At 54.8% G+C, this 27,958-nt stretch overlaps 11 protein-coding genes and 1 non-coding gene across 12 annotated transcripts; 6 read left to right on the forward strand and 6 right to left on the reverse strand.

Moving 5' to 3' along the window:
• Positions 1–1,917: 1,917 nt before the first annotated feature.
• Positions 1,918–2,898, reverse strand: J4E78_001783 (uncharacterized protein; the record flags this gene model as incomplete). Its single annotated transcript, XM_049362437.1, has 2 exons — positions 1,918–2,151; positions 2,209–2,898. The coding sequence occupies 2 exons, from the start codon at positions 2,896–2,898 to the stop codon at positions 1,918–1,920; spliced, it is 924 nt and encodes a 307-aa protein (XP_049225029.1).
• A 524-nt stretch (positions 2,899–3,422) lies between these two features.
• On the forward strand, positions 3,423–4,067 carry J4E78_001784 (uncharacterized protein; the record flags this gene model as incomplete). The annotated part of the gene is made up of 1 exon (XM_049362438.1): positions 3,423–4,067. One exon carries the CDS (start codon positions 3,423–3,425, stop codon positions 4,065–4,067), a length of 645 nt encoding a protein of 214 aa, XP_049225030.1.
• A 222-nt stretch (positions 4,068–4,289) lies between these two features.
• On the reverse strand, positions 4,290–5,547 carry J4E78_001785 (uncharacterized protein; the record flags this gene model as incomplete). The annotated part of the gene is made up of 6 exons (XM_049362439.1): positions 4,290–4,322; positions 4,394–4,525; positions 4,588–5,185; positions 5,231–5,313; positions 5,367–5,439; positions 5,504–5,547. The coding sequence occupies 6 exons, from the start codon at positions 5,545–5,547 to the stop codon at positions 4,290–4,292; spliced, it is 963 nt and encodes a 320-aa protein (XP_049225031.1).
• Positions 5,548–6,591: 1,044 nt separating this feature from the next.
• On the reverse strand, positions 6,592–8,893 carry J4E78_001786 (uncharacterized protein; the record flags this gene model as incomplete). Its single annotated transcript, XM_049362440.1, has 4 exons — positions 6,592–6,961; positions 7,071–7,864; positions 7,915–8,572; positions 8,757–8,893. 4 exons carry the CDS (start codon positions 8,891–8,893, stop codon positions 6,592–6,594), a joined length of 1,959 nt encoding a protein of 652 aa, XP_049225032.1.
• A 4,820-nt stretch (positions 8,894–13,713) lies between these two features.
• J4E78_001787 (uncharacterized protein) lies at positions 13,714–15,890 on the reverse strand (the record flags this gene model as incomplete). Its single annotated transcript, XM_049362441.1, has 2 exons — positions 13,714–13,836; positions 13,887–15,890. The coding sequence occupies 2 exons, from the start codon at positions 15,888–15,890 to the stop codon at positions 13,714–13,716; spliced, it is 2,127 nt and encodes a 708-aa protein (XP_049225033.1).
• Positions 15,891–16,276: 386 nt separating this feature from the next.
• J4E78_001788 (uncharacterized protein) lies at positions 16,277–17,530 on the forward strand (the record flags this gene model as incomplete). The annotated part of the gene is made up of 1 exon (XM_049362442.1): positions 16,277–17,530. One exon carries the CDS (start codon positions 16,277–16,279, stop codon positions 17,528–17,530), a length of 1,254 nt encoding a protein of 417 aa, XP_049225034.1.
• Positions 17,531–18,168: 638 nt separating this feature from the next.
• Positions 18,169–18,686, reverse strand: J4E78_001789 (uncharacterized protein; the record flags this gene model as incomplete). The annotated part of the gene is made up of 2 exons (XM_049362443.1): positions 18,169–18,310; positions 18,361–18,686. The coding sequence occupies 2 exons, from the start codon at positions 18,684–18,686 to the stop codon at positions 18,169–18,171; spliced, it is 468 nt and encodes a 155-aa protein (XP_049225035.1).
• Positions 18,687–19,762: 1,076 nt separating this feature from the next.
• Positions 19,763–20,942, forward strand: J4E78_001790 (uncharacterized protein; the record flags this gene model as incomplete). The annotated part of the gene is made up of 3 exons (XM_049362444.1): positions 19,763–19,879; positions 19,933–20,654; positions 20,702–20,942. The coding sequence occupies 3 exons, from the start codon at positions 19,763–19,765 to the stop codon at positions 20,940–20,942; spliced, it is 1,080 nt and encodes a 359-aa protein (XP_049225036.1).
• Positions 20,943–21,570: 628 nt separating this feature from the next.
• J4E78_001791 (uncharacterized protein) lies at positions 21,571–22,925 on the forward strand (the record flags this gene model as incomplete). Its single annotated transcript, XM_049362445.1, has 3 exons — positions 21,571–21,741; positions 21,801–21,932; positions 21,981–22,925. The coding sequence occupies 3 exons, from the start codon at positions 21,571–21,573 to the stop codon at positions 22,923–22,925; spliced, it is 1,248 nt and encodes a 415-aa protein (XP_049225037.1).
• A 481-nt stretch (positions 22,926–23,406) lies between these two features.
• Positions 23,407–25,161, reverse strand: J4E78_001792 (uncharacterized protein; the record flags this gene model as incomplete). The annotated part of the gene is made up of 1 exon (XM_049362446.1): positions 23,407–25,161. One exon carries the CDS (start codon positions 25,159–25,161, stop codon positions 23,407–23,409), a length of 1,755 nt encoding a protein of 584 aa, XP_049225038.1.
• A 971-nt stretch (positions 25,162–26,132) lies between these two features.
• Positions 26,133–26,213, forward strand: J4E78_001793. The gene has a single exon. It is a non-coding gene; the product is annotated as a tRNA-Ser (tRNA).
• A 1,044-nt stretch (positions 26,214–27,257) lies between these two features.
• J4E78_001794 (uncharacterized protein) lies at positions 27,258–27,910 on the forward strand (the record flags this gene model as incomplete). The annotated part of the gene is made up of 3 exons (XM_049362447.1): positions 27,258–27,265; positions 27,384–27,845; positions 27,874–27,910. The coding sequence occupies 3 exons, from the start codon at positions 27,258–27,260 to the stop codon at positions 27,908–27,910; spliced, it is 507 nt and encodes a 168-aa protein (XP_049225039.1).
• Between the last annotated feature and the right edge of the window lie 48 nt (positions 27,911–27,958).

Genomic DNA, 27,958 nt, shown 5'->3' on the forward strand with positions numbered 1-27,958 from the left:
GAAAGTGGGTGGACCCTAGAGTTTAATAGTGGTGCCGATGTGTAGGACCAGGAGTAGGAAGCTCCGTAGATGCTCTGACTGGAGCTCAGACTTTCATGGCTTTTACTTTGACCAAAAGCATACCAGGGTTTTGCCGCGAAGCTGTGCAACAGATTGGTCTGTTCAGATGCGTCAAGCATACTTTTTAGCCTCTTCGCATACGCACACGTTCCACCTCTTTGGCTCCAAGGTAATTGCGGGCTACGTATGGTACGACCCACAGCCGTCAGAACGTGTCTCCCGGGGAATCCTGCCCGAAGCTCAGGCCGTTTTGAAATGTCAGAAGTAAGGTTGGTCTAGCCCTTCCAAACCATTCTTCATCTGCAGCATCCCAGCTGACACGCGATGGGGGATCCACAATTGACATGGTGGAAGGTTGTACCCGTACTACAGTTTCCCGCGACTACCGAGCGGCCTGCCAACTTCGATGCGGATCTTTGTTTTGTGATAACACGGGTATAATCATGTCCGATAGTGGCTTAGCTCTCTTATCGACGGTAATAGGATGACACAAGGGTTGATTTGTAGCCGCTTTAATTGAAAGGAAGCAGGGCGGTGGCGCGCAAGAGAGTGCGGTCAAGCTTGAAGTGCGGTGACGGTCACCACGATCATGAGCCATCTAGCACCAATGTGCGCATGGCGCTGGCGCCAGAACCTTAACCTCGTCCAAGGAAGCGGAAGGCGCAAATAAGCCGGCCGTGGCCCCTACCTCATTTGGAGTCGCACGATGGAAGCAAAAAGGAAAAGCGCCTCTGACGCAGCAATATTCGGTCTTGTCGAATAACACACGGCCGCCGCATTCCTCCATGACAAAGGGCGATGCGTAGACTTTGGTACGGCAATGCATGAGGACCTGCATGACCTAGCTTTTACGCTGCTTGTGAAGGGCGAAAAAGGATCTCCTTGTAGGATCCTCTTCCAGCTCCGTGGAGGCAGGTGGCGGTCATACAGATTTGAATATGGATATGGACAGGGGTGACGTGCATACGCAACACCGTTCTCGAAAAGCAATGTTCGGTCCTTCATGGTAGATGTACCCCGCGGTTTCAAATTTCCAATCACTAATCGGCATTCTGCTCTTCCACACCTAATCGTCTCCTTCATGCTACCGCTATATCCGCATCCCTAATATACGACCAGGAGACTATCGTACCTCGTAGTCTTCACTTCCCCTGCGTCTCACGCCGGCCCAAGAACCTAGCTGTGTTTCTGCTTTCGAGTCTGTTATAGTTTGCCAATCACAGACGCGTCGGATACACACCCGGCTGCCGTACGGAGCTAGACCCACCCGAAGAACAACCGTATTTCGAGCGGTTCGTCGAGATAACCATATGCGGAACTGCTGGCTATCGTGCTTCTCGCGGCAAACGAATAATTCATTTGAACTAGAGGGACAAAGCACAAGCACAAGGGGTGCGGGGCTAAAGAGTAAATCCGATGGCCATTACACGTGGTCTTTCAACCGTGCTCCAGCCATCCCTTCTCAGATCGCGAGCCCTGTGCGCTGAGTCGGGAGCCCAACAGCGTGGTCTGGGAGCATCGTACGCTTTGCATTGGCTAGATAGAGTGCGCTTGCAGCGGCAGCTGAGTCGTGGAGAAGAGGAGCCCCCACGCATCTGGAGTGCAGTATCGTGATAGACAGCATGAGCCACAGTCGACTAGTGATGTCGACTCGCAAGTTGCATGTCACCGAACCGTCGGATGCGCTCGCTTCTATTAAATATCCGAAGGCCATGGGCACTGCATGTAGGCACCCTACCAACCGTTGACAGAAGGTGCTTGATAGTGTGGCCCCGGCATTCGGGCCCGAAACTCTCCTTGCTGAGAGTTTCAGTGGCGCTTCTAACTACCGAAGGGCTATCCATCGCGAAGAGTATATCACCCTATCTTGGCCCAGAAGGGTAATTGCGCCAGGTCGGTTACAGCAATGCTAGAGAAGCCCGCGTTGGGGAAGCGGCTGTCTTTGCGCTCACCGGCCCGGTCAGCAAAATGTATCCGGTCTATCCCTGCCTTCTGTACGAAAGCCAATAGTCGCGCATAGTTTGTACCTATCTGATCAATCCCATGACTGTCATCAGACATGACGAAACCACCTCCCATGCTTAAGAACATCTATGACATAGGTTAGTAAGTTGACGCCGAGACCGGGCACATGGCGGTGTGACTGACCTGACATATGGGCAAGCACGGATACGGCTCGGCCAAACCTTTCCGCAACCCTGATGAGTTCAGCTCCAGTAGAGCGCCATAAGAGGCTACGTATTCCAGATTGCGCTTGATCTTTTCCCAAACACCAGTCATGCCCTTGAAATCAACATCGCGATGATCGCTAAGTAGGCGAATGAGATCGAAGTGCCCGACCACTGGCGGTCGCAGCTCTTGAAGCATTTCGTATTGAGAGTCGAAGTAATCTTCAAAGAGCCGCTCGTCCGTCCCGCCTGCCTCCTCTCGAGCTTGTTCGTACATAGCGCGATCGTAGTCGATGGGTATGGTGTGCGTATGGTGGACAGAGCCCATGAAGAAGTCAAAAGTGTACTTGTCGAGGATGCTCTGGATGAGTTGCAGTGTAGATGGACGAATCCATTCCGTCTCGAAACCGATGAGGATCTGGATCTGGTCTGAGTACGCGTCTCTAACTCTGTGGGCTTCGACGATAAAGGCGTCGAACAGTTTCGCGAGGCTCTCTGCGGTGTGCGATCCGGATTCTTCGGGGTAGAAGTCTTCGAGAGGTCTAGGTATATGTTCCGTCAGCGCAAAGGTATGGAAACCTTTGGCTATCGCTGCCTGGATAACTTCCTCGAGTGTGTTTTGCGCATGTCCGCAGAACTGGCCAGAGTGGCTGTGATGCGAGTACGGCATTTTCGAGTAGCCGGCACACGTTCGATCTGTTACAGTGTAGATGTGTAGCGTTGTGCAGCAGATGGGCAGCACAGACTGCGAAAGTCTGTAGTAAATTGACAACGAGGAGCAATACCCCGTCAACTGGTGAAGTCGCGAAACTGTGAACTGTGTAATGACTGTAAGAGTCAGCTGTACGTTTAAGAAAACGGTCGCGCATAGGATTCGGCGAGCTTTGTATCGGTTCTTTCCAAAATTTGGGTCATGTCATCCATCCATGGTTCCATCCGTTGAGCCTCGGAACTGTGCCTAAGCGGGCCTAGTTCACCACCATTCTGAACCAACCGTGGACGCACACCTCAACCTTGAAGGCCAATTGAACCCAACGCGAAGTAAGCTATCGTTTTTCCAACACTCGATACAAGGGCAGTTTTGAATAGCTCAAGTCTACCGCACAGTACATCCCACACATCATCCAAATCTATAGCCATCAAGAACGATCCCACTACCATCAACGACCCTAAAGGCCATCAATACAGCTCAACATGGCGAACACCCAGCTCCCCATCACATCACAAACCTCACCCACAATCTACTTCGGCTACGGTTCCAACCTCTGGCTCCACCAAATGAGCACCCGCTGCCCAACATCCAAATACCTAGGCGTCGCCCGCCTGCCTAACTACCATTGGATCATCAACGACCGCGGCTACGCGAACGTCGTCGAATCCCCCAAGCAAAACTCGACCTCCAAGTCTTCTTACTCTGACGTCGTATTCGGACTGGTCTACTCTCTCTTACCAGAAGACGAAAAGAGACTAGATAAAAACGAGGGCGTACCGGTCGCATACACAAAAGAGATGCTCACGTGCGATTTCTGGCCTTCAGACACAGAGCACAAGGTTGATACTAGCAAGCATCCAGAGAAAAAAGAGTCTATGCTCGTTTACATTGATCGGAATCGTGTTACGCCGGATAAGCCGCGCGACGAGTATGTTTACAGGATGAATCAGGGGATCGCTGATGCAGTCAAGTTGGGGGTACCAGAGGGCTATGTGAGAGACATGATGAGGCAGTACATTCCGGCTGAAGAGGACGAGGAGGGGAAGGAGGGGGAAAGGGAGAAGATGGCGGAGTTTGCCAGAGGGCAGGCGGCAGAGTTTAGGGATGAGAGTGGTGTGATGCAATAACATGTCGGTTTGGTCATCACGTCACACGCCAGGTATAGAATAGAGAAGGTATTGAATGAGTTAACAGACTAGACCACCCGAATATGAAGCAAGACATGCATCACGCGACGATACACAATGCAACGAAGCTCATGGCAACCCATGTCCAAGCAATGAAGCGGCATCAAGCTAATCACTGCCTTGGACCTCTTCTGTCGCTCGGGCTTGTGCGTCAGAGTCGTCCTACAACTCCTCACGAGCCCTGCGGTAGCTGGCCTATGAATGCAATGCATCAGTTGGGTCCTCTACAAAGAAGTCTAGTAGTCGGAAGACTGATGTCTACGCACCTCCTGTTCCACCTGCAGCTGCTCGACGACGGGAGCCAGCTCGGACAAGATGTCGTAGGCCTTCTTGTGGTATTCGAGTTGGGCGGCGATGAGTTCGGCGAGGTTGCGGAGTGGCTCGGGGGTGTCGAGGACCTAGTCGGAGGTTAGCGGGGGTGCCAGCACAAGGTGGTGTAGGGTGAGGGGTATGGTCGTACATTCTTCATGACGCCGACAGCCTCCTCAGTCTGACCGACGAACTCGTCCTCGGCCTGCTCGATCTTGGCTCTGGCGTCTTCGCTGATGTCGTCGTCCATGACGTCTTTCTTGGGAGCCTGGCCCGGCAGGGAGAAGGCAGGGCCCTTGGCATTGGCCTTGGTGGCATCGAGGCTCAACCTGGAGTTCTCGACGGCCTTGCGCGCACGTGTGGCGAACTGGATGTTGGTGTTGAGCGTGGTGCTCCAGCCGGCCAGGAAGCGGCTCTGGATCTGGGCGTCCTGCGCCAATCGCGCCTCGCCGACCTTCTCGCTGGCGATGGCGTACTTCTCGAGCGCCGTGGCCAGGGGGTCCTCGCTCGAGCTTGTTTGCTCCGACGTGAGCATGTGCGAGGCGTTGAGGGCGGCGCGGGCAACGGCATGGCTGAAGGTCTTGGGCTGGGGCTTCGCGGAGGGGGGAGCAGTGAGGGCTGCCTGGGCCTCGGCGGGCGACGTGGCGCTGGAGAGCAGGTTGACCTTCTCCGAGACGGTGCGGCCCAGGTCGTTGAAGGACTCGCGGATGTTGGCTGGGTAGTCGTAGGCTTCGTTGGCGTATTGCGAGCTAGACAGTCAGACCAGGCACAGCGACGGGAATCGGGTGTCGTACGTGACCTGCAGCATCGTCGTGTGCACCTTCTTCAGCGCATCCACGCGCTTCTCCAGCTCGATGTAGTCCGGGGGGAGTTGGGTCTGCCATGTCCGTGTCAGCACTGCGCCAGCTACGCTCACAGAGCCGACCGTACCTTGTCCTCGACATTGCCGACCTGCTCCTTGACATACTGCTGCGTCCGGGCAGCCCACGGTGTGAAGGAGGCGCTGCAAAAGCAATGTCAGCATATCGCGGGCTTCCACCTAGCAGTCGCTGCGGGACCAGGCATACGAGATGTTCTTTCCAAACGCCGAGATCTTGCCGAGGTTATCCATGGTGGGTGGTTCGTGTGGTAGCTGTCACGGGCTTGTCTGTGTCTCGTGGCGGGGCGTCGTGGTAGTGGTCGAGGTGCGCTCTCCTCTGCCGACTTTCATGTGTTCCGCTGCCCGCTGTCAGGGTCGCGCCTTATCCCTGCAACGCTAGCTAGGCCCGTTTCGATCATCTCCAACGCTCCACATGCACACTCCACAGCGCTTTAACAGGCATCTCATCGCCTTCGCTCATCCATTCTAGAGCGGTTCTAGGATTTGCAACCTCTTCAAAAATTCAATCATTTGCAGGCACGCCGAAATCGCACCAACGAGGCACGTGCGGAGCAACTCGATATTTGCATCGCATTCACAGCCATCACATGCCAATTTGTCAGACCTGCCCAGGTGATCTCCAACCACATCAGTGGTATCCTATCCTTTGATTCTAGTATCACAAAAGTCGCATAGAACCGCCACGCGCTATTGTGACCGCATGTGTGCCTGCTTTGTCTCCATCCACGTGCCTCACATCGAGTCCACATAACAGTTGCGTCCCCTCATCTCTCGTGAACAAGCTTTCCATCAAGTGCATCTTGTCAAACTCCACTCCCCTGAATATCCATCGATAGGGCTATGGAAACCCAATCTATATGCGACGTCGCATCTGACATACGGTCCAGCAGCTGACAGACGTCACACCACATGACATGCCGTGTCTGTTCTGTCGCTCATTTCTTCCTCTTTGGCTACAGCCCACTTCGCTCTCTGTGGCCCAAGATGCAATGTTGTGTGTCACGGCAGCACTGCCTTCAGGCAAGCCAAACCTCTTCTGTCCTCAACCTAGCACTAAACCGCCTCTCGGAAGGCCATCTCGGCGATCGACGCTCGTCCTACAGGGCTGATAGAGCGTTTCCGACAGACACACTCTATTGCAATGCATCCAGCCGTCATCCAGGGCAACGTGGGCGTAGGCACTACCGACGAGGCATTGCATCTGACCGACACAACAATTTACGTCTTATCGCAGCCGTGCTGAGGGATTCGAATACTTCTTGCGCCCAAAACATTCTACTGCACAGCGTACTGTTGATGTGACCCCGGTGGACAAGCCTCTGCGTTTGACGACTTGCGGTCGCTTCCGTAGCCCGGAGATTGCCAATCTGGAGAATTGTACGTTGAAGCCACGCCGTCGGCGCTCGTCACCGTCATGTTGTCCGAGGGCGGCGAATCGGAAATTGTCAGGGAGCTGAAGATGCCTCGCATCTCTCGTAGATCGTCCGAGACCTGGTCCTTGGGTGCCTGTGTGCGGTCTTTGATAAAGTCTTTGATGGACCGGATGATAGGCGGGCAGCTTTCGTCGTTGGGAAGCCACCAGTCCGATGGGCCAACCCCCATGCCTTCGAGCATACGATTGCGAAGAATGTCAGAATAAATGTATCTGCCCCTCGTGTTAGTCGACTTGTCGAAAACTTCTCATGTACCTGGTCTGCATAGAGGAAAGCATATTGCACTCATCCAGCTTCGTACAAGCAAGAGATTCCACTTACCCTGATGCTTCAATCCTGGCAAATGTCTGTCGAACCCACTGCACAGTCTTCTGATCTTTCGGCAGGAACAGAGTCGCGATGGCGAAACTGACTTGTGCCTCCAGTACCGCGCCCGGCGGAGCTTCCGGATATGCGCATATAGCCTCGAAGACTTGTATCGCTTTGTATGCTTCTTTAGTGACTTCTGGATCAAGAGGCTGCTTCAACGCCATAGAAGACGAGATCGTAAACATGAACAAGATACCCCACGTGTCCAGCTGCAGGAAGTTCGATGTCCAAAGCGGTCCGCCCCATAGGACATCCGACTCGTAAGGGTTGACAATGTCCTCTGACTTTGGCGTTCCCAGAATCTGGTGGACCTTGTGATTGGGATCCGTCAAGTCTGTACCCATGTTCCTTTTTAGCGACTCCACTCTCTCCCTGAGTATCGGTAACTGGGCCATGAAATCTTGGGGACTGACAAGACCTTTGGCTGTTCTCGCAAACAGATCGTTCGAGTCTTTCGCCACCAGTCTTGAATGCGCAAAACGCTCTTCGTATTTCATTCCAATGTCTCCTGGCATGTCGCGTACTTTCTGCACGTAGCATTCATGTACAGCCTCGTACCACTCCCGACCCAGCACTGCTTCGCCGCCAGACTGAAAGCCAACAAACAGATCAAACCGGACATACCACAGTAGTACTTTGCAGAGAAAATCTGACTTGGTGATAGTCTCCGGCGTGAACAGGCGGGTGAGCATTTCGAACGCAGCTTTCTGATGACCCATGAGGTTGACCCAGTCACCAAGCATCTCCTGCAGTAGACGTCAGCATAGGAATCGTGCGCTACAGCAAGGCTACATACCTCGATACTCGCAAGCTGTAGTATAGTCAGAAACGTTGCGAGCCCCTGTTTCTTGTTTTTGGTGATGGCTATCCTCAGCCGCGAAACAGACTCGTTGTAGAACTGAAGAAAGCTGTTCATGCGGCCATCTGGCTGCTCAAGTGTGTGGAAGTACGCCGCGTACCCGGCTACAGCGTACTTCAAAGGCTCAAATTTCATCGCCCAACTCAAGAAGTCGCCTTTGAGGAAGCCGTGCGTGTCGCGTTTCAGCGAGTAGTGATGCACACTCATATGGTCCCGGAAGTAGTTCAGATAAAACTGAAGATCTCGGGCCATAGCGGAGGTGCCCTTGGTCACAGGACCCGGTTTGGTTGTTTGCGCACTGCCTTTCCGAGACAGGGACGGTCGTATCGTAGGCGGGGCGGTTGACGACGCTTCGGTAGATGGCGACGTACTTTGATCGAGGAGCGACCCAGGTGTATGTGACGAATCTCGAGCATCTTGACTCTTTGACATATCGTCGTCGTCGTCGTCATACTCGATGTAGTCGTCATCCTCGTCTTCATCCATGATCGCGGGAAGACGCTCCTTGTTCTCCCCATCATGGGTTTCGGGTGAGGAATGATCATCCGTGAACGCCGACTTGCCCGACTTGGACCCATTCCGGGTCGCCTTTTGACTGGACTGTGAGTCTGGATAGATGCACTCGCGGCTCCCCTTGCGACAACCTAGCAAACTTCGTCAGACTTTACGAACTTCAGACTTGTCAAGCAAGCGCAGGTACTCACGTTCGCAGACGGGATGATTTTCGTCGCACTATTACCAATCAGCCAAGCCTGACACCGGAAACTTGATGCGCATACCTTGACTCTTCGTTGCCTGCATGTGAAACAACCGCTCCGAGTTCTGCGGTGCTTGACCTGCTCGCCAGGTGCTGGCCTTCTTCGCGCGCGACCATTCCCACCATGCGCTGAGCCCATGGGGCCGGACATATCCTCATACTGATCAACGTAACTTGGTTGACCAATGTTCTCGTATTGTACAAAAGGTCCCGTCACGCCAGGCTGAAATGGGTTGTCTGGCAGGGTGGGTGCATACGAGCCATGTGAGATGATGGTTGGTGGGGCATGTTGAATGTTGGAATTGGGTATCGCATTAGAATCGAGGTTGTAGTATTGAGGCGGAATGTTGTGCCCTGGGGGAGGATAGTATCCAGACATGCCTGAGAGAGATGGGAAAGACTGGAGAGCGATGGAGTGTAGGTTGTTTGTATTGGTAAATGTTGGTGAGCCGTGGACGGTAAGCTTGCCGTAAAAGGATCAACGTCATTCAGTTGCAAGGGTCCGAGGTCGATCGCCGTGTCCACGGGTGTGACAATGGCTCGGGCGCCAGGTACGGGATTTTGAAGGGATATACTTGTAGAATCACGCTTGCAGGATCGAAGCCGTGATTTAGTCCAATGCACGCTGATTTGGGCGCGCGGGTGTTGGCCCCAGCAAGCACTAGGACCAAGCCGTCTTAAATAGACCAGAATTTTGTCCGCAAAGGAACAAGCCGATCTAATGCAACACAATCGCTGACGATGGAAGCATGTGCAGTACCAGTCTGAGACTGAAACTGGACAACGTCGAGGAGGAGAGCACAGCAGGCGCAGGCAGAGGTCGTGTGAGAGCCGGGCCGTGACAGGAGGCTTGTGTTTAGTTCGGCCAAAGAAGCAATGTCCAATACCAGGAACGGATAGTTTCAATGTTCATCAAACGTCTGCATCTAAAGCCGGGGTGCAGCGAAGGGGAAAAAGCAAGCCGCAAGCCGCTTAGTTGTCTCCCAGGCCGCTGTGCTATGGCCGTGCACCTAAACGCTTCCGCCTTCCGCGCACCCATGGATTAGCTCGGTGCAAGATGCGCTCTGCGATCCCAGGTTTGATCGCTCTTGATCCCCGTGCGAACTGGTCCACTCGCCAGCATCCACATTGGATGGATTCTGGGGAGAGCAGAAGGGTCTGCCCGCAACAATCGCTCCAAAATGCCGTATAAGGCGATATTTGACACATCCCCGCCGTTGATCCCGCCTGTCAACTACTGTTAGGCGTGCTGCCACAGCGATTATAGACTCGAGTACGCTACGGCTTGAGCGAGGTCGCGGATCGCCTTTGCAGCAGACGGACCAAGCCTAGCAGAAGGCGAGCACAAAGCCGGACATGATATGCATCGGCCCCGATTTCACCAAGGTGGTGAGGCATGTGGGGCGTTCAACGAAGCCATGGGGCTAGCAATCGTCAGCGAATGGCGCCAGGACTTGAAGCTGCGCTGGAAGCGGCTGTCAAAGTTAGTGCACACACATACTCGAGTGCCCTTACTCGGGACTGCGTGATGGGCGTCGTTGAGTATAGGGCAGGGCCGGTATATCCATGGACTTTTCCGTGAACTCCACTCTCCTGAAGTGGCGAGTGCGCCGATGCAATGCAGTGCAATTGCCCGGTGGCAGCCTTTAGACTTTCAAGCCTCATCAATGTGCCTGTTAGGAAGAATATCAATTTGATATTTCATCTCACAAACGCGGCTAGCGACGTCGGGCTCAAATTAGCCAGCCGTGCAACGCCACCGGCTCCTTCGCACTGAGTCAACGAGGCCGTTGACGGGAGAATAAAGCCTGCTTCGAGAAGATGGCGGCACTGCCTGCTAACCAGTACAAGCACCGTCGAGCTCAGCCCCGGGTCCCTGTCCCGTGACAATGGTAGCTCTTGGATGCCTGCGTCTCCCCAGGGCATGGAGGCGCCACGGCTGTCTGCATGTTGACGATGCTGCTGGCATGCCGCGGGAAGATTGGCGCGAAAGTGCGAGCTAAGTGGCATGAGCAGGATCGCCTCATCTGCACACCGTCGCCCCAGCGGCGCAAGGCGGCAGCGGCACTTGGATCAAACGGTACAGAGACAGCGGACATGGCCTTTGCGGTCAGACTGGCTCCTTTGGAGGCACTATGAGGTAACTGTCTCTGTGTCGTGCCATGCAGGAGTGGCCAACGGGACTGGAGCGGGGCAGGACTGATATCGTCATGGGCCCTGACAGATAGTGAGACCGACCTTACAGAGGTTGATGTCGTGTTCTGCCCTATACCAGCATGGTAGATGGCGGATGCTGTAATCGCGAATCCGGCTGCAGCTGACTGGTGGAGCTTTGAGCGAGCGAAAGAGCGGGACGCGACCGCGACCGCGACCGTGCAGTTGCTGTGCGTCATGCACGCGGCGCGTCTTTTGGGTGGATCTCTAGATGATTGACGCCGCGTCTCATTTGCCTTGCAGCGACGGAGGCCCATATGCTGACGAGGTCTAGATATGCTGTGCAACAACGCCTGGCGGAACCCAACCTTGGAACTTCGTTCTCGCAAGCCTGGCCGCAGCTCAGCGCAGTCCAGGTGCATGCCAAACGCGGCCTGCGTGTGCCGGTGGCTTGCGTCTTGCATGCCGCGAATGACGGGCTGGATGCTACGGCAGAAGATGAGGTAGTGTGTGGGGTGACGGTCGAGCTTTTTCTGCCGTCGTCGAGAGGAAGGTCAGATTCAGATTGGACGACTCATCACGCAGGCAGGTGCGAGTCCGAGGTACGCTATTCCACGGCAATGGACCCACGTGTAGCAGGCAGGGTTACGCCCGTTTCTACCACGGCGACCCACAGCCAGATATTCAGCTTGAAACAATTAGACCGACTGCAAGACGCTCCGCAACCTCTCGCCCGCAGAGCGCGACGTCAATCTTACGCTTTCTGGCACGCTGACGACATTGCCAATGGCTGGCGACTGCCTTCCTGCGAAGCAACGACTACTGCTGACACGAAGCAAGGCCTGAATCCACTCTCACACGCGATTGCAGTGGAGTCTCTGCGAGATCCTAGAGTGCCATGTTCTCTGTCTCAACGTCATTCCCATCTCCCATGGGCACTATTGAATCATCTCCACATCTCTCTGTCATGTGAAGCGCGACCTAGGCTACGGAATATCCCATTCGTAGTCATGGGCGGCAGTCCGCGAGATTCAGAGAAATCATGAGCTACCATAAATCCTTCCGTATTGACCGGAAGACACTGTTCCTGCCCGAAACGGTAACCTCATCTCCGAGTCGAACGAGTGGACCAGTAACCCTGGACTTGCAACTGGTCGAGGGTTGGCAACCAGATCGCACTTACTGGGATGCGAGCCTGCGAACATTCTACATGACCGGTAGCTGAGATGGATCGGGAGTTGAAGTGGGATCTGGACACGACATCACGCAACGGTCCGCCTTTCTTTCGTATTGGCTAGGATCTGGATTTGCTGTAGGAACAAGCCGGTACCCTGGCTCCTGAGACTCCATCCCAGGTTGCGCGGTGGTCTTGAATCATCAAACACAATCTTGCATGATCCTTACGGCTGCATAAGAATCCTTCTTGAACAGCTCATCGGATTGTATCAATTAATCTATCGTGGTCAGCTACAGCAACCAAGCAACTTGTGTGAGAGACTTCATATAACATCACACATGCGAAAGCTAGACGTCTATGTTCCTGATGGAACGCAACGGTCGTCTGATAGATCGCCCGTCCAGCTTGTATACAACCATGCTCCACGATATGCAGGGTCTGTGACTCCGCGCGACCAATAACAAATTCATACACACGTTCGTCCGCATTCCGAGTTGTAGCCTATTTATCCAGTATGATCAGCAACGTGTCCCTCCGTCCCGAAAGCAGGCGCACGCCATTCCGGTATCTGCACTTATCCCGTCCTCACGCAGGCTATATCAAGCTACAGCAGACCAAGCCGTTCATCCATCAGCAACTCCTTCTGCGCTCCGCGGAAGCATCAACAAGGGGACTATCACCAGTCTACGCCCCATTCAGAAATACCCGGACGCTATTGATCGAGGGTTCGGCGGCTGGCTGTGAAAATGTCAAAAGGTGTGTGTGCACTGATATGCGCGTGTGTGGACCTGGTTCTGGTCCATCCACAAGCATCGTATGATAACTACGGTTGTGGCGGCCGCCCGCCCCGGCAATGATTACTCCTACGACGCTATCGGGTCAGCACTACAAGTTCCAGAACGGAAAACTCGCCCTGTGCGTCTTCGCCGTTTACCAAAGTCGTTCCACCGTATAGCTATACGCTGCCTAGTACACTTCCTCTCCTGTTCGACCGCAAGGAGAAAAGGTTCGGGCATTTCGGGGTACTAAGACCGAATAATGGCCGGCACGACACGTCCCGTAACATGTGGGTGACTCGTCGCACTTGGGCGGATGACGAGCATCTATATCAGCTCTGCTAATCCGCCATGGTACGTGATGCATGACATGAAGCAGGCTTATGTGAGCAGATATGCATCCCTTCTCTCTATGTATCACTCCTTCAATGCGATCCCGAGAAGTTATATGCCGAGAGAACGCTCCTTGTCATTATTACTGCTGGCAGGCAGGCCTTCAGCACAAGCGTAGCAGTTGGTCATGTCTGCTTAATAATGTAGCTTTAGAGCTAAATCACTTCTCCTGTCTTATCCTACCGCCTGTACAAAGAGAGATTCGTAGCAAGTCGTTGAGATGCTGCCCGCCGAAAAACAGTCCAACCCCCATCCCTTTTCCCTGGGATGCCGTGATGCCAAATATGCCAAGATTCAAGTGGTAGATTGTGGACGCCATGAACGCTCCAGTTTGCAGGAAATACAGAAAACAGCCTGATACGATAATCCTTCGTATCCAATAAACCGGGTGGAGCAGCCAATCATGTAAGAAAGGGGTATATGTGAAGAATGAGCGGAGCCGGAAGAGCAGAGCCTGGTCTGCTGCAGGTGAGAATCGTTCAAGCGGCTGCTTGCGGCGCGGCAGGCGCAGCGGCATCGGGAGTGGCATCGGCTTCTTTGACCGTTTCGTGCACACCCTCACCTCTACAGAGCGGACACGAGTTGCGTCCTGTTGTCAGCCACTAGAATAGGTTAGCATATGCAACTCCTCGAACACAAGAGACCAACTCACCTGATCAATGCAAATCTTGTGGAACATGTGTTCGCACCTGACCAGCTTCCGCGCCTCCTCATCCACCTCGAAGTCGCATAGGCAGACGAGGCAGCGCGCACCCGGAACGAGACTGATGGTCTCCTCACCCTCAACAGCCTCGGCCACAAGAGTACCAACACGATCTTGTATCCTGAAGAGACCCGGAGCCGAAGCCACATCCTCTTCGCTCGCAACTGGCGGTTTGGCGGGCCCGAGTATAGAGGAAAGCAACATCATGTCTTCGTAAGTTGGTGAATCGGTGAAGAGACTTGGGGTAGTAAGAATAGGGTGGTTCTCTGGGTAGCTCCCTCCCAAGACGTATATGATCCAGCTCCTCGAACCCTCCCCAGGATTGTTGTCGGGCTCCACGACACCTCTTCTACGGGGTGCACCCGACCCATACCTTGTGAAATCCGACTCGCTCAAGCGTCGTGGGCGAGCATTGCGGGTGTGCGTTTGTGGCTCTTCTGCAGTGGGCTCGAGAGTCGAGCCGGCAGCTCTACGGACGAAGCTGTTCCGCCGTGAAGGTGCCGAGGACTGTATGGTCGGCGAGGGAGGAGAGGTGGAAGTCGCTGGTGTAGTGGCGCCTGATGGGCCGGCTGAGAAGTTGAGCGTCGTCGCGGGCGTGGAGGGTGGGGGGAGAGGCCCCGGGGGAGAGTCAGTAACGGATGACCATGGCCGAGGGTGCTCTTGTGGCGTGCCGCGGTGATGCCTTTGACTGTCGTAATTGGAAGGAAAGTTGAAGCCGCCCATCGAGGCTCGCCGCCTATGGCTGAAGCGTGTCCCGTTCTGTGGTGGTTGTAGGATGTTTGCATTGGCATCGCCTGGTGACGTCGGTGGTGTGGGGAAGCTCGAGAGGGCATCAAGGAAGGGCGGTATGCTGGCATCCTCCTGTCCAGTGCCACTTCCGGGTTGTATGGATCTGATGCCCACAATGATTATCGGCACCATCCTGCCCTCCCCATCCTCGTCGCCTTCTGCTCCGCTATTCCCTGATGCACTGCCACCGCGCCCACTACTATCGTTCCGCCCGTTGTCGGTGCCGGTGCCAAATCTGAACATTCTGAAGAAATTGAGGGGCGCCTGGGCGGCTCCCGGAGTGTCGCCACCTTGTCCGTCCTCGTTGCCTCGGAGCGCCGATGCTATGCTGCCATTCTGCAGCGACTGCAAGAAGGTATCGAATGTGCCGTCTCGGGTTGCTGCTTGGTTGTCGTCGCCCACCAGTGAGGCTGCCGTGGCTGCGGCGGCCAGCGATAGCAGTCTCGACAGCACGTCGGCCTGGTCCTCGCCCTGCCGCAGCTGCTGCACGTTGTCCATGTTCTCTCCATCCTGCCATAGTGACCGTCTCCTCCGCGGGTGTCCTATCATGTTGCGAAGTCGCCGCTGAGACGGAATAATGCCGAGCGCCCGCCCATCCCGGCGCAGCGGGCTCAGAGGAACCAGCGGGCGCGGTCGATGTGCGTCCGGCCGCTCGCCCTGCGAGTTGCTCCGCAGCAGCTGGTCAAAGTCGAGCCCCAGCTCCGGCACCTGCACACGGGGAAGGAAGGGCCCTCGGTCGCTTGCTGCGTGTCTCAGAGCGGAGCGGCTTGGCGTGCTGGTACTGGGTGTGCTGACTGCAGCGACGCCGGGCGTGGGTTCCGTGTTGCGGGAAGCCATGGGCGGCCGCCTGGACAGCAGGCCCGTCATGGAGCTGAGCGAAGAGCGCGCCCGGTTCAGCCGCGATCGCGAGCGACTGGGCAGCGGAGCATCTCCGGGCGCTGACGGGCCAGCATCGTGGCGCCCGAAATGAGAAGAGAGGCGGTTGGAGAGTCTGGTGGTGCTCGTTCGCGGTCGTGAGGGCGTGTCCGGCGCTCTCTGCAGCAGCTCTGGCACCGTGTCGCTGTCGGGCTGGGACGAGGCCAGCAAGCCAGGCGCCCATGACTGCGGCCGCGAGCGCCGCCGTGTTTGCGCGTCCGCAGCGCCCGTGGAATTTGCCTGGCCCATGTTGTGAGGCCGTCCGGCGAGGAAGGCGCGCCTCGAGAATAGAAACGGTCGGAGAGGGTGTCGTCGGTCGATGTGTCTTGGGTCAGAGCGACGAGGTCCAGCGGCGGCAGGCGGTGATGTATGGCGCAGCCGAGCCTTCCCAATTCGTCACGCCGCTAACGCCATGGGGCTACCGCCGTCGATTGCTCTTGCCCAGGTGCCTCGAGTCTATTACTGAAACCACTCGCCGCACCTTTATTCTACAGACTCAATTTCCCTCCCCTCCCCTCAGTGTGTGTGCGTGGCCGCTATCCTGCATAGCCTCACCGCCGCACCCCGGCCTTCTGAGCAGGGGCCGTTGCAGCGCAGAAGCCGCATGAGCCTGCAGTCCTGCCTCATCAGCAGCTATGCAGCACTTCACCACGCAGCTGCGCCATGAACAGAACAGGACACGCTCGTTGCGCGCGAGTCAGTACCACAGGGCAAGAAGAATTAAAGATAAAAGGAAGGAAGATGAATCACTTGCGGATCTAGAGGCCGACGACGAAACGCAGCCAGACGCCATAGCCCAATCGTACGCCTCGTCCACTGCGCCTGGAATAGCTCAGCTGCGTGTCGCAGGCCTATTGCCCAGTCAAGAGGACAAAGTCCCTCCACCACCCTTCCCCCATGCATCTGCGAGCGTGTCCAAACAACACAATAGCCCCGCTAAAGTCCAAGAGGAAATGGCCAGACCGCCTTCACGCCTCTACGCCGTCCACGCCTCTTCAAAAGGTGGTGCCGTCCAAGGCCATCCAGAGGCTCAGAAGAGGGCTCATCTCGATTCTCTGTCGACGCTGATGCATTGCTGTCTGCTCAAGGGAGATTACGAGCGTGCGGGGAGAGCGTGGGGCATGATTTTACGGACGCAGGTTGCTGGTGGGCGCCCTGTAGATCCCCGTAACCACGGACGCTGGGGCATCGGTGCTGAAATAGCGCTGCGTCGAACGCCACAGACGCTGATGGAGCACAGATTCTCTCCAGAAGGCTTTGAGCTTGCTCGTGAATATTATAATCGTCTCATTATCCAACACCCAACCCGGAAATTGCAACCCCATGCTGTTGACGAGAGGACATTTTACCCACCCATGTTCTCGTTGTGGATCTACGAAGTCCGCGAAAAGAGCAAGCGTGCAAGACAGCAGCTGCACGACGACGTTGCAAACCAATCGCGCTCCTCTCGAAGCACGTCAGTCGACAGTAACATCAGTGAGACTCCGGACAACTCTTCCGCAAAAGAGGCGACAATTCAAGCGGAGGAACTTAATCAGGCTCTGGAGATTGCAGAGCGCCTCGACCAAGTCATATCATCTCCGCCATTTGATAAGCAGGCAAGTCTCCTGGAACTCCGTGGCCACATTTCTTTATGGGTTAGTGATCTCACAATGGGAGATATGGACATCCATGCGGACTGGGCTATGAATCCATCTACGCACTCAAGTCCAGCTCCAGAACAGCTCAAACGACTTGCAAAAGCTCATTATGAAGTGCTAGCAGCGCAGGCGTTTCTCGAACGAGCTGTTGCGAATGGGGCTGAGAGCCAGGCAGCAACTCTGTCAAGTATCAACATCAAGCGTAGGAGTCTGGTCAAAACTATGGAGCAGTTGCGTACTGGCAGGTGAGGCAAGCACCTCACGGATGAACAAACTTTGATTTCCGCGTTATACCCAACCTCTTCTTACAAGACTATTACAATTTGAGACCATGCACCAAGGTCCCGATACGTGAGTATCCGCTTCTCACATCTCTCTTCTCGTATATGTCAACCCGCCTCCAGCAGTATCTGACTGAGGTCCGACGCCTGCAAGCAGCGCAAGTCTAGGCGTAGGAGGCGGCGAGAACAAGACAAAAAGCAAATTCAGCCACCTCCCAATCATACACAATCCCGCACAACAGCCTCGTATGTGGAACGATAAATATGGCTCCGAGCTCAAACCTATAAGGCGGCGCAATTTGCGATCGAGCGTGTCGAGTCGCATTAACATGACCAACGATGTCACATGAGCTTGACATAACATAATCGCACGCCAACAAGAGGAGAGGCAACGTTGAACTCGAATCTTCATTTGGGCAGTAGAGTCTTCGCCCGGGTATCCTAATGACTGAGAAAGAAAAGCTAGTAAGAAAGCCAGACCCATTTAAACGCCAAAACACCCCCATGAGAAGCCAAAGTCATCCATACCCTTCCCGCCAACACTACATCAATCAAAGGAAGCCACCAAAGACAATCCCACGGGTTTGACATGCTAGCTCAAGCCATCTAGCACTGAGGCGAGTTGCAGATCTTACGCACGTTCTGGGGTACGAAGGTCTGGGGTCCACCAGTGCAGACCCGCTTGTCGCCTTCAGTGTGGCAGTTAAGCGGGTCGATCTTGACTGCGGTACCTGAGATCCACTGGTTGCTGGTCTACTGTTAGTGGTCGTATGTGAAGGAATGTAGTAGTGGACTCACCCTGAGCAGGTCCAGGAGTGGCTGATCTGGTAGTAGGCCTGATCTTGAGGTCCACGGAGATCGAAGAGAAGACGGCGGTCAGCGACCTGGCACTCGTTGTTATTGGGAACAGATGCACCGGAACCGCCGCAGTGAACGCCGTTCTGAACGGGGTCGTCGTTGCCGCCCACGGAGAAGAATGACTTGAAGTTGAAGTCAACGCTACCGGAAGTAGCAGAGGTGACGAGCTTGTAGTCAGAGATGGTGTAAGAGACCGGGATACAGCCTTCATCGCCGCGGACAGCAAGGCTGGCGGGAGCAGCTACGGCAACAGCGGCAAAGGCCATTGCGAGGGTGTAGGAGGAGCGCATCTTGAGGGGATGTGGCTTTGGTAAGAGGTGGAAACTTGGTAGCAGAGTGAGTTGAGGGGCTGCGTGAGTTGAAGAGTTGATACTTTTGTGAGTGCGATGACGAGAAGGAAAAGGTATTGGAAGAGATTTTTGAGTTATATGTACTGGCAGGAGCGTTCGCTATGGCGCAATTCGGGGCCGCTACCGGCAGGGGCGACGGGCCAGATGCGTACGAGAAAGTGACTGGAAGGCGAAAAATCGGGTTTGGATCCGTTCGTAGGTCGCAAGACGAGCAAGATGAGCAAGTTATTTGGGGCTGTACGAAGAAGAGCTAGCGGGTTCTCGAGGTTCAGCAAGGAGATCTTGCGGCTGAAGGTGCAATTGGGCAGGTCTCAGTATAAGCTTACGCGCAGCTGTTGGGTTGTACTACCAGCAGCTGAGCTACATACTAAGGTAACTACCAATAGCTGAGCCATGTGATGAGGGACTAGATTGAGGACAAAGCGACGTTTGCGAAACGAGCGTTGGAGGTTCCTATGGGTAGCACGCCATATAGAAACCGACAAAGGCCAAGACGAGTGGCAGATGATCATGGTCAGACATATCCGCAAGAGATATGGACGCAGGGCATCATTGCCCGTCAGTCAACAGTAGGACACACTATGGTCAGAATGCAAGAGCCAGAAGTAGGTACTAGAACAACAGCATTTGTTGTCCCCAATTCACTCTATAATTTAGCAATTAGAAAACTCAAGGGAAAGAGATGTAAAATATAACCAGAAGCAAGCCTTGTTCTTTAAGTTCTTGATCAGGGGCATTGTTGTGTTGTTGTAACGTTCGAAGATTCACCTGTTCTGACTTCCGCGTTCCTGCGGGAGGACGTATGCACCTTTGAAGGTGCTCAGAACACATGCTCAGAAGACAAAGAGCGAGCCCGGTGTAGTGGAGGAGACAGTACCTTGTAGGGCGATGGTGCGTCATTGGCCCGGAAGCGAAAGACCAGCATGGCACTCCCGCGGGGAGCATCGTCATTTTACATGAGCAAGTTGGCTGCCCAGACGCACTCCAACACAATGGACATCACACCAGTATTCAACCAGATACTCGCCAAACACGATGCGCGCCCGATCGAGCCTCATGTATTCCGTGTCGAGGCCCTAGATGATTTTGTGAAAGAGGCATACCGCATTGTAGGCCACGTTGCGCGCCTGGACTCGAGGGGAGGTAAAGCTAACTGCGGCAGCGAGGGCACATTGCGAAGCTCCACACGGACCTGAAGTCGATACGGCAAAGTTATCTCTCGACGGCGCATCCTCCCCGCCGGAAGCAGTATACGCGCACCAATGGCTCCTCGACATCGGCAGACAAAGATGCAAAGTACCTTAGCGACACGCAGCGCAACGAGATCGACGCTCAAGCGAAAGAATCGATACACGGGCTGAACGATGCCATCAAAAGACTAGGCATTGCTGAGCAGACACGGCAGGAAACGCAGACGCAGGTTGCTTTGAAGAAGCGCGCAAAGCAGGGCTTAGGTGCGCTTGGACGATGGGCAGCGGGCGGGGCAATCACAGCAAAGAGCGTCGAGGAGGAGATGCAGGAGGCCAAGGCAAATACGATCAAGGCGCATCGAGAGGGCATAATATGGTCGCTGCAGAAGCAGCTGGAGCAGTGCGGCCAATTCCAGAGCGACATGATGGAGATACGGCTCATGCGCGAGGTGGAGAAGAGCAAGAGCGTGCTGTACAAGACGAGGACCACGGGACCAACGAGCAGTGACTACAGCGGTATGAATGGCAGCAGTGCAGGCAACGAGTCTGCAGGCTATCGCGCGAAGCCGACGTACAACCCCGACAAGTCGAGCGCGGTGATTGAGAATCAGCTCGACCCCGAGCAGCTCCAGCTGTTTGCACAGGAGAATCAGGACATGCTCAAGCAGTATGAGGACCAACTCGACAAAGTTCGGTATGTACTCGGACGTGCGCATGCTGAACGACTACTGACACAGGCAGCGCAACCGAAAAGTCCCTCACCGAGATCTCGGAACTACAGTCGACGCTCGCGTCCAACCTCAGCATGCAGGCGGCACACATTGACCAGCTCATCGAAGACTCGTTCAATACGACGGAGAATGTAGGGAGCGGAAACAAGGAGCTCAAGCGTGCGACGGAGCGGGGCAGCACGGCACAGAAGCTGTTCTGGGCGACAAGTATCTTCTGCACGACACTTGTCTTGTGGGACTTGTTCATCTGAAGCGTGCAGGAAGACAGGCTGTTGTTGTTAGTAGACAGTCTACATGTGAATCAATCGCGACCTCGCCGTTAGTATCCGCTGCGCTCTGAGTGGACCAGATTCCCAGAAGCAGGAAAATCAGCCCATGTGGGGTGGGCAGACATGAACCAGGTGCAACGCAGACCCACAACGGTTCATCGCTAGCCAGGTGGTAGCAAGTTTACTCGTGTCCGAGAAATGGTTGTGGTGATGCCCTGCATGTGAGACGGCCTGTCTGGCTGACATGATGGCGCGGCAACTTGTGCCTCGGCTTGCCTGCTCACACGACGCTGCGGCAGACCTTCCGAGCGTCAACTCTATATAACGAGCTGGCCGAGAGCCGTCGCCATGTCTGCATCTCTTGCTCATCGTCTCGCGCCGGCCCTCCCGGTTCTCCGCATCTCGTCTCCAAAAGCAAACTGCGGGGTTTAGCGTGGGCGGACGCGGCTTCCCTTTCCTAGGCAGCGGCAGCGGCAGCGGTGAAACGTAAACGTGGGAGCGCTCCTACGCCGTAATCATGCCAGACTCACATACCTCCTCCTCCTCCTCCACTCCTCCCCAGACCTCGTCCAAGACACGCCTCTCCCAGATCTCCTCCCACATCGAACCCATGGCTGCCACCGCTTTCGACGCGAATGTCGTCCCCCAGGCGCCCGAAGACCCGCTCTTCGGCCTCATGGCTGCCTTCCGTCGCGACGAGGACCCCAACAAGGTCGACCTGGGCATTGGCGCCTACCGCGACGACAATGCAAAGCCCTGGATTCTGCCCGTCGTCAAGAAGGTACGCCATCGCGCCTTCCTCGTGTCCACACAACACAGGCTAACACTACACGTCCACAGGCCGACGACAGACTGCGCGACGACCCCAACCTCAACCACGAGTACCTCCCCATCGCCGGTCTCGCCGAGTTCACAACCGCCTCCCAGAAGCTCGTGCTCGGTGGTGACAGCCCCGCCATCAAGGAGAAGCGGGTGAGGACGCCCCTCCATCACGTCATGACTTGAGCTCACACCACACAGGTCACCAGCTTGCAGACTATCTCTGGCACCGGCGCCGTCCACTTGGGCGCCCTCTTCCTCGCCAAGTTCTACAAGACCCAGAGCCAGCGGACCGCCTACTTCTCCGACCCGACATGGGCCAACCACTTCCAGATCTTCTCCAACGTCGGCCTCGAATACAAGACATACCCCTACTTCTCCAAGAAGACCAAGGGCCTCGACTTCGATGGCATGATCGGTGCCCTGCAAGATGCGGCAGAGGGCAGCATCATCGTACTGCACGCGTGTGCTCACAACCCCACCGGTGTCGACGCTACACAAGAGCAGTGGAAGAAGATTGCCGAGGTGATCAAGTCAAAGAAGCACTTCCCTTTCTTCGACACCGCATACCAGGGCTTTGCTTCAGGTGACCTTGCAACTGACGGCTGGGCGATCCGCTACTTTGTCGAGCAGGGCTTCGAGCTCTGCATTGCCCAGTCCTACGCAAAGAACTTCGGTCTGTACGGCGAGCGAGCAGGTTGCTTCCACTTCGTCACCTCGCCGTCATCCGACGCCGAGTCCACCATCAAGCGCATCGCCTCACAGCTCGCCATCCTCCAGCGCTCCGAGATCTCAAATCCCCCTGCCTACGGTGCCCGCATCGCCTCGACCGTCCTCAACGACCCCCAGCTCTTCGCTGAATGGGAAGACAACCTCCGCACAATGTCTGGTCGTATAAAGGAGATGCGCAAGGCGCTTCGTAGCAAGCTCGAGGACATGGGCACACCCGGCACATGGAACCACATCACAGAGCAGATCGGCATGTTCAGCTTCACCGGCTTGACAGAGCAGCAGGTTCTGAAGATCCGGGAAGACTCCCATGTGTACATGACCAAGAACGGTCGTATCTCCATGGCTGGCCTGAACACACACAACGTCGACTACTTTGCGAAGGCTGTCGACAAGGTTGTGAGGGAGACACAGTAGGGTGGAGGCATAGCACCTTGTAGAGGTTTTCAGGAGTCTTGCTAGCCACGACTGGCCGAAGCTGGAACGTGTTACGATTATACGAGACGGCGACCAAGCCGTACTGTTGGGATGGAGAATCTATCATAGACTAGTCCTCCCCTCATCTAGACTATTAGAGTCCGCTATTGAACATCCGGATGTGATGCCATTTCCCCCCTCTGGTCTAACACTTAAAAGACTGTACAAATACATCGCTTCGGCAGACAACGAATAAAGGGTCTCTGGACAGTCACATTCATGAGACTCGGTGTGGCATACATGATAGCAGACAAAAGAATGATATGTTTAAATCAACACATAGGGTATACAGCTCCAGCGGTCCACCTGACGACAAAGGAATAAACCCGCATACAAGCAGTGAGACGAACAACAGCCGTCCGCACATCTTCAATGTCCTCATCATACGCACCATATTCATCATTATCGCAAACTAATGCGTCTATTTAACCCCTTTGCTATGTGTAAACCTCGCAATGCTGCCAATACTCCAGCTTTTCCCTTTTCTCTCCTTTTCCCGATGCTTCTTCTCCTCACGTTCCCGTACCTCGTCACTCGATTCCAAGAGACTGTCTCCACTGAGCCGCTTTAACATGTCGAGAGTCGAAGACGTTTTGCGCAGACGGCTCTTTTTCGGGGGTGGCGGCGGGACAAGATCGTCGAAAGTTGGAGTGCGCCATTGTAGGACGTTCGTGTCTACGGGTAGAGGCGGGAGAGGGGCATCGTTTCGCTTGATAGTAACGAATCTATCCTCCATGGGTGGGAGAAGCATGGAAGATGCGACGGGTGATAGGATGTGTTCTTCTATGTCATCGCTGTTGTTGCTACCGTAGCTCCATGACGACTCATTCGTTCCTTGGATGGGCAAGCTTATCGCGCTACTGCTGTTTGACGAGTAAGCCGAGTACTGGTATGGGTGCGGTAGTGGTGCTGAATGAGGTGGTTCATAGTCGTCGGGTCTAGGCTCAGGTCTACTCGCGTCCACAAGGAGGGAATCTGATTGCGCACGCTCTTTGGGTAGAAAGGGATTGTCTCGGAAAGCCGGGTGGTCAGACAGTGCTGGTGGCGGATATGTTGGTGCTCTCCACACTGACATTGGTGGCCTGGGTTGTCGCTGAACGTGTTGGGATGACCTGGCTGATGTGTCTGCGGAGTGTGGACGCGTCGTCATGGTTGGTACAGTCAGACTTGTTTGCGACACGGTTCTGGACAATGGAGACAGGAGCCGTGGTGAAGCGGATCGCGCGCGCGACTCGGAGGCGGTCTTTCGTAGAGTATGTGACTCGGTAGGGGCCGGTGGCTCTGCTATCGGAAGTGGCTTGGAGAATGCCTTCTCTTGTGCCTTCAACCAATCCGGGGTTGCGCATGCTGATATCGCTGACGCATCGTAATTCAGACTGGAAGGATCCGCTTCGCCCGTGGTGAGTAGTTTCTCGATTGCTTCACGCAGGTCCTGCGGATCGACGTTGTCAGAAGCTCGCGTAACGGCCCACTGCGGGTGGTTGACTTTTATGGATAGCTGCCTTGAACGGGAACCTTCAGACGATACGGTAGAGGTGTCTGAGAGGCCAGGTGGGTCGCCATGGGAGTGGCTCCCATTATCCGTACGGCACTCCTCTAATACCGGTGGCACCTGAAAGATCTGAGAGGACTTCGTCGCTAGTGGGCGGATACATGGCCACGAAAGTGACTCTTGCATGAGGTCGTGGATGTCCGGTTCTGTTGACAGTGTGTCCAACTCCTCCAACTTCTTCGCTACCCCCGGGTTCTGCGTACATCGCAGCTTAGAGAGGTACGCGCTGCATGCTTGTGTGTTGGAGAGTGGATGGCCGTAGTCGATCAGATCTTCCAGTACCGTCGTGAATTCAGTGTTGAAGTCCTGGATGCTTGCGTACTGGTCGATGTGTAGGTTTAGGAAATGGCAGAATGCGTGGTGGTATCCAGAAAAGCTAAAGACACCGAAGTTATCGTCCAATGCTTGCAGCATTTCTTGCGAAGTGTGGTTGATGGGAGGAAGGGGTGGCCCGACTTCGAAAACTTCCTGCATCACTTCTTCTGCCACAGAAAGAAACATGTCCAGCTTGACCTCGCGATCTTGTCGAACCCATGCTCTTCGCTCCTCGAGCAGGCTCGGCTCTACGTCTTTCGTTTCCTCTGGGGAAATGGCTGGAACTGGCCGTGCCTTTGGCATAGGCATGGGTAGAGCGCCATTGCAGTATTTCCAAATATCTTTCGATTCCAGGGCGAACTGAAGACTGCGTCGCCAGCGAGAGTACTCCGGCCCGCTGGAGTCTAGTTTTAGGATGGGGACGCCGGGTAGGCGTGGAGAGGTTTGTGGCTGCATTAGTCCTGGTTTCGCAGGCGTAACTGCACTTCTGAACGGTGCAGTTGATGGAAGGAGCTCGTAGGAGAATAATCACCGAGGAGACCAAGCACATTTGAACATCACCGCATAACACCACAGCCCATCAGCATCGTCTCACCAGAATATGGCCGCATGCACATCAGCCCTGGCACCCTAGCTCTTTGTTCCAAGGCCGGACTTCCACAAAGGCGAGCCAACCGTAGCTTGAAGCATACAGCCATGCACAACCACCATGATCCCAGATTAGGTGTCGCACGCACCAGGACCCCTTACCTACACAATCATTGAATTGGGTTTGGGCCGTTTTCGTCGAGTACCAAGACTGACGTGTAGCAGACTTCTGGCCGTTGACCGTACTCCGCGTCGGGTAGTAATGGGTGCGCAAGCGAATCAAAGCTATGGAACGCGTGGCGGTATGAGGATTATTGGTCGTCGGAATCCGGTGGCTGCGGGGAGTTTCTCTGTTCCCGCCTCATCTTCATGTCCGAAACGCAACGTTGCGGCTCTTCGCGGGATCAGGCGAACAATCGAAACTTTTTGACATCGGGCCTTTTGCCGCCCATGACGGTGTCAACGTCAACTATGATGACTTGGCTCGAGCAGGATTGAGCTCTCAGTCTGCAAAGAACGGTAAGCGGGCGGGGTTGTTCGGGATTACGAGTGTCTGGGTGGAGGTGTGGAGACACCAGGCTTCTGGGTGGCACCCCACCACATCTACGCATAGTCCGAACCGTAGATAGCTGGTATATAGTATGTTTGAATCCACCGTCTTTCATCGAAGCAGCAATAGCAGCAAAAACGGGGGCGTTGTGGCGGAGTGGTTATCGCGCAAGACTAGAAATCTTGTTCCTTCGGGAGCGTCAGTTCGAATCTGGCCAACGTCGATCTTTTTGCGCATGGAGGGTGGTAGGTCTCTCTGGCTGAAGCCCTACTTTTTGCGCTTTTCTACGTGACAACATTGTGTTAACTGCCAAGCCCATCTTGGCGTACACACACTCCCCAATCCGGACAGCCGCCATCGAACTTCCCATGCCACTGCGACCCTTTCCGTTTCCCTTCCGCGTGGGCACCGATATTTGCAATGTCCCAAGAGTGCGATCCATCATCACGCCCCGTACCGGCAGCGAAGGCGAGCCTCTGCGTCCTCTGCGTCACTACCTGAAGCGAGTGTTCACCGAGCACGAGCGCCAGTATTTCTGGAATCGCTTTGGGCCCGAAGAATCCGTATTGGAGAAGGCAGATGTAATCTCCAAATTTCTCGCTGGCAGGTGAGTATTCGCATCAGCTTAATCTCCCAACCAGGAGCTTACGTGATACAAGGTTCGCAGCGAAAGAAGCTTGCCGCAAAGCAATTCAACACCTCGACATTGTTCAAAGAGGGTTCAAGCATATCATGATCCTCCCTGTTACCGCGGTTGATCGCAGTAAGCACCAATCGCTACGGCCCCAGGGCTTGATTTTGGATATGGTCTACGAGGATTTCGAGCCAACCTGGGTGAAGCCTGACGGCAAAATTGGACTGATCGATATGAGCGAGATCGATGGGCAGCTGTGCGAAATTAGCATCAGCCATGATGGAGACTATGCAACTGCTGTCGCTATAGTGCCAACGGCGGACAAGTGGGAACATTGATTCGGATGGTTCTGGTGCGGATTTTCTCGTTTGTCATGTTTTGCTGAACCAATCCATGGATGCTGGTACCAAAGATCTTTGTCAATCATGAAATCTCCATCCCCAATTCGACATAACCACGACCATCACATATGGCTTTATCCATTCTGTTGCTGCCCAGAAAATGCGTCTAGCTGCTTACACGAACGAACTTCCGTAGCGACTTGAACTACACATTACATCACAACATGACAACCACATATACAAGGTCTACGTTTGGCAAGTCCAACATGTTCGCGCCCGCGCTGCCATCAGCATGGCAGCGTATACAGCAGGATCCAATACTCTTCATCGCACAGTGGTTATATGCTCACCGACCGCTTTCGACAATATCACAGCCCGCGTCCACAACATCGAAGTCCGCTTCTACGATCCGTGTTAGGGTTATCTGCATCTCCGATACGCACAATGAGCAGCCGCATGTACCGAACGGCGACATCTTGATCCACGCCGGCGATCTGACAGTCAACGGCACATTTGAAGAGCTGCAGTTACAGCTCGACTGGTTGAACAGTCTGCCACACCAACACAAGATCGTCATAGCAGGGAATCACGATTTGCTTCTCGATCAGTCCTTCTTTCGCCGCAACCCACGACTTGCAAGCCGAGAGAATGATGAACGCAGACTGCGAGATCTCAGATGGGGAAGTGTAGTATACCTCGAGAACGAGCTGAGGGTGCTCAACGTTCGGGACAGGGACGTCAAGGTCTATGGAAGTCCCATGACGCCGAAATACGGCAACTGGGCGTTCCAATACCAAGCAAAAGACATGTGGTCAAACACTGTCCCGGAGGCGACGGACATACTCGTCACGCATGGCCCTGCCAAAGGCCACCTCGACTCGTCATCCGCGAACCCATCTTACTTGCAGGGCTGTGCTCATCTTCAGCGGGAACTTTGGCGTGTGAAGCCGCGACTCCATGTCTGCGGGCATATTCACTCAGGAAGGGGGGTCG

The sequence above is a fragment of the Alternaria triticimaculans genome (genome assembly GCF_023758025.1).
Source record: "Alternaria triticimaculans strain BMP 0046 chromosome Unknown scaffold_2, whole genome shotgun sequence".
NCBI lineage: Eukaryota > Fungi > Ascomycota > Dothideomycetes > Pleosporales > Pleosporaceae > Alternaria > Alternaria triticimaculans.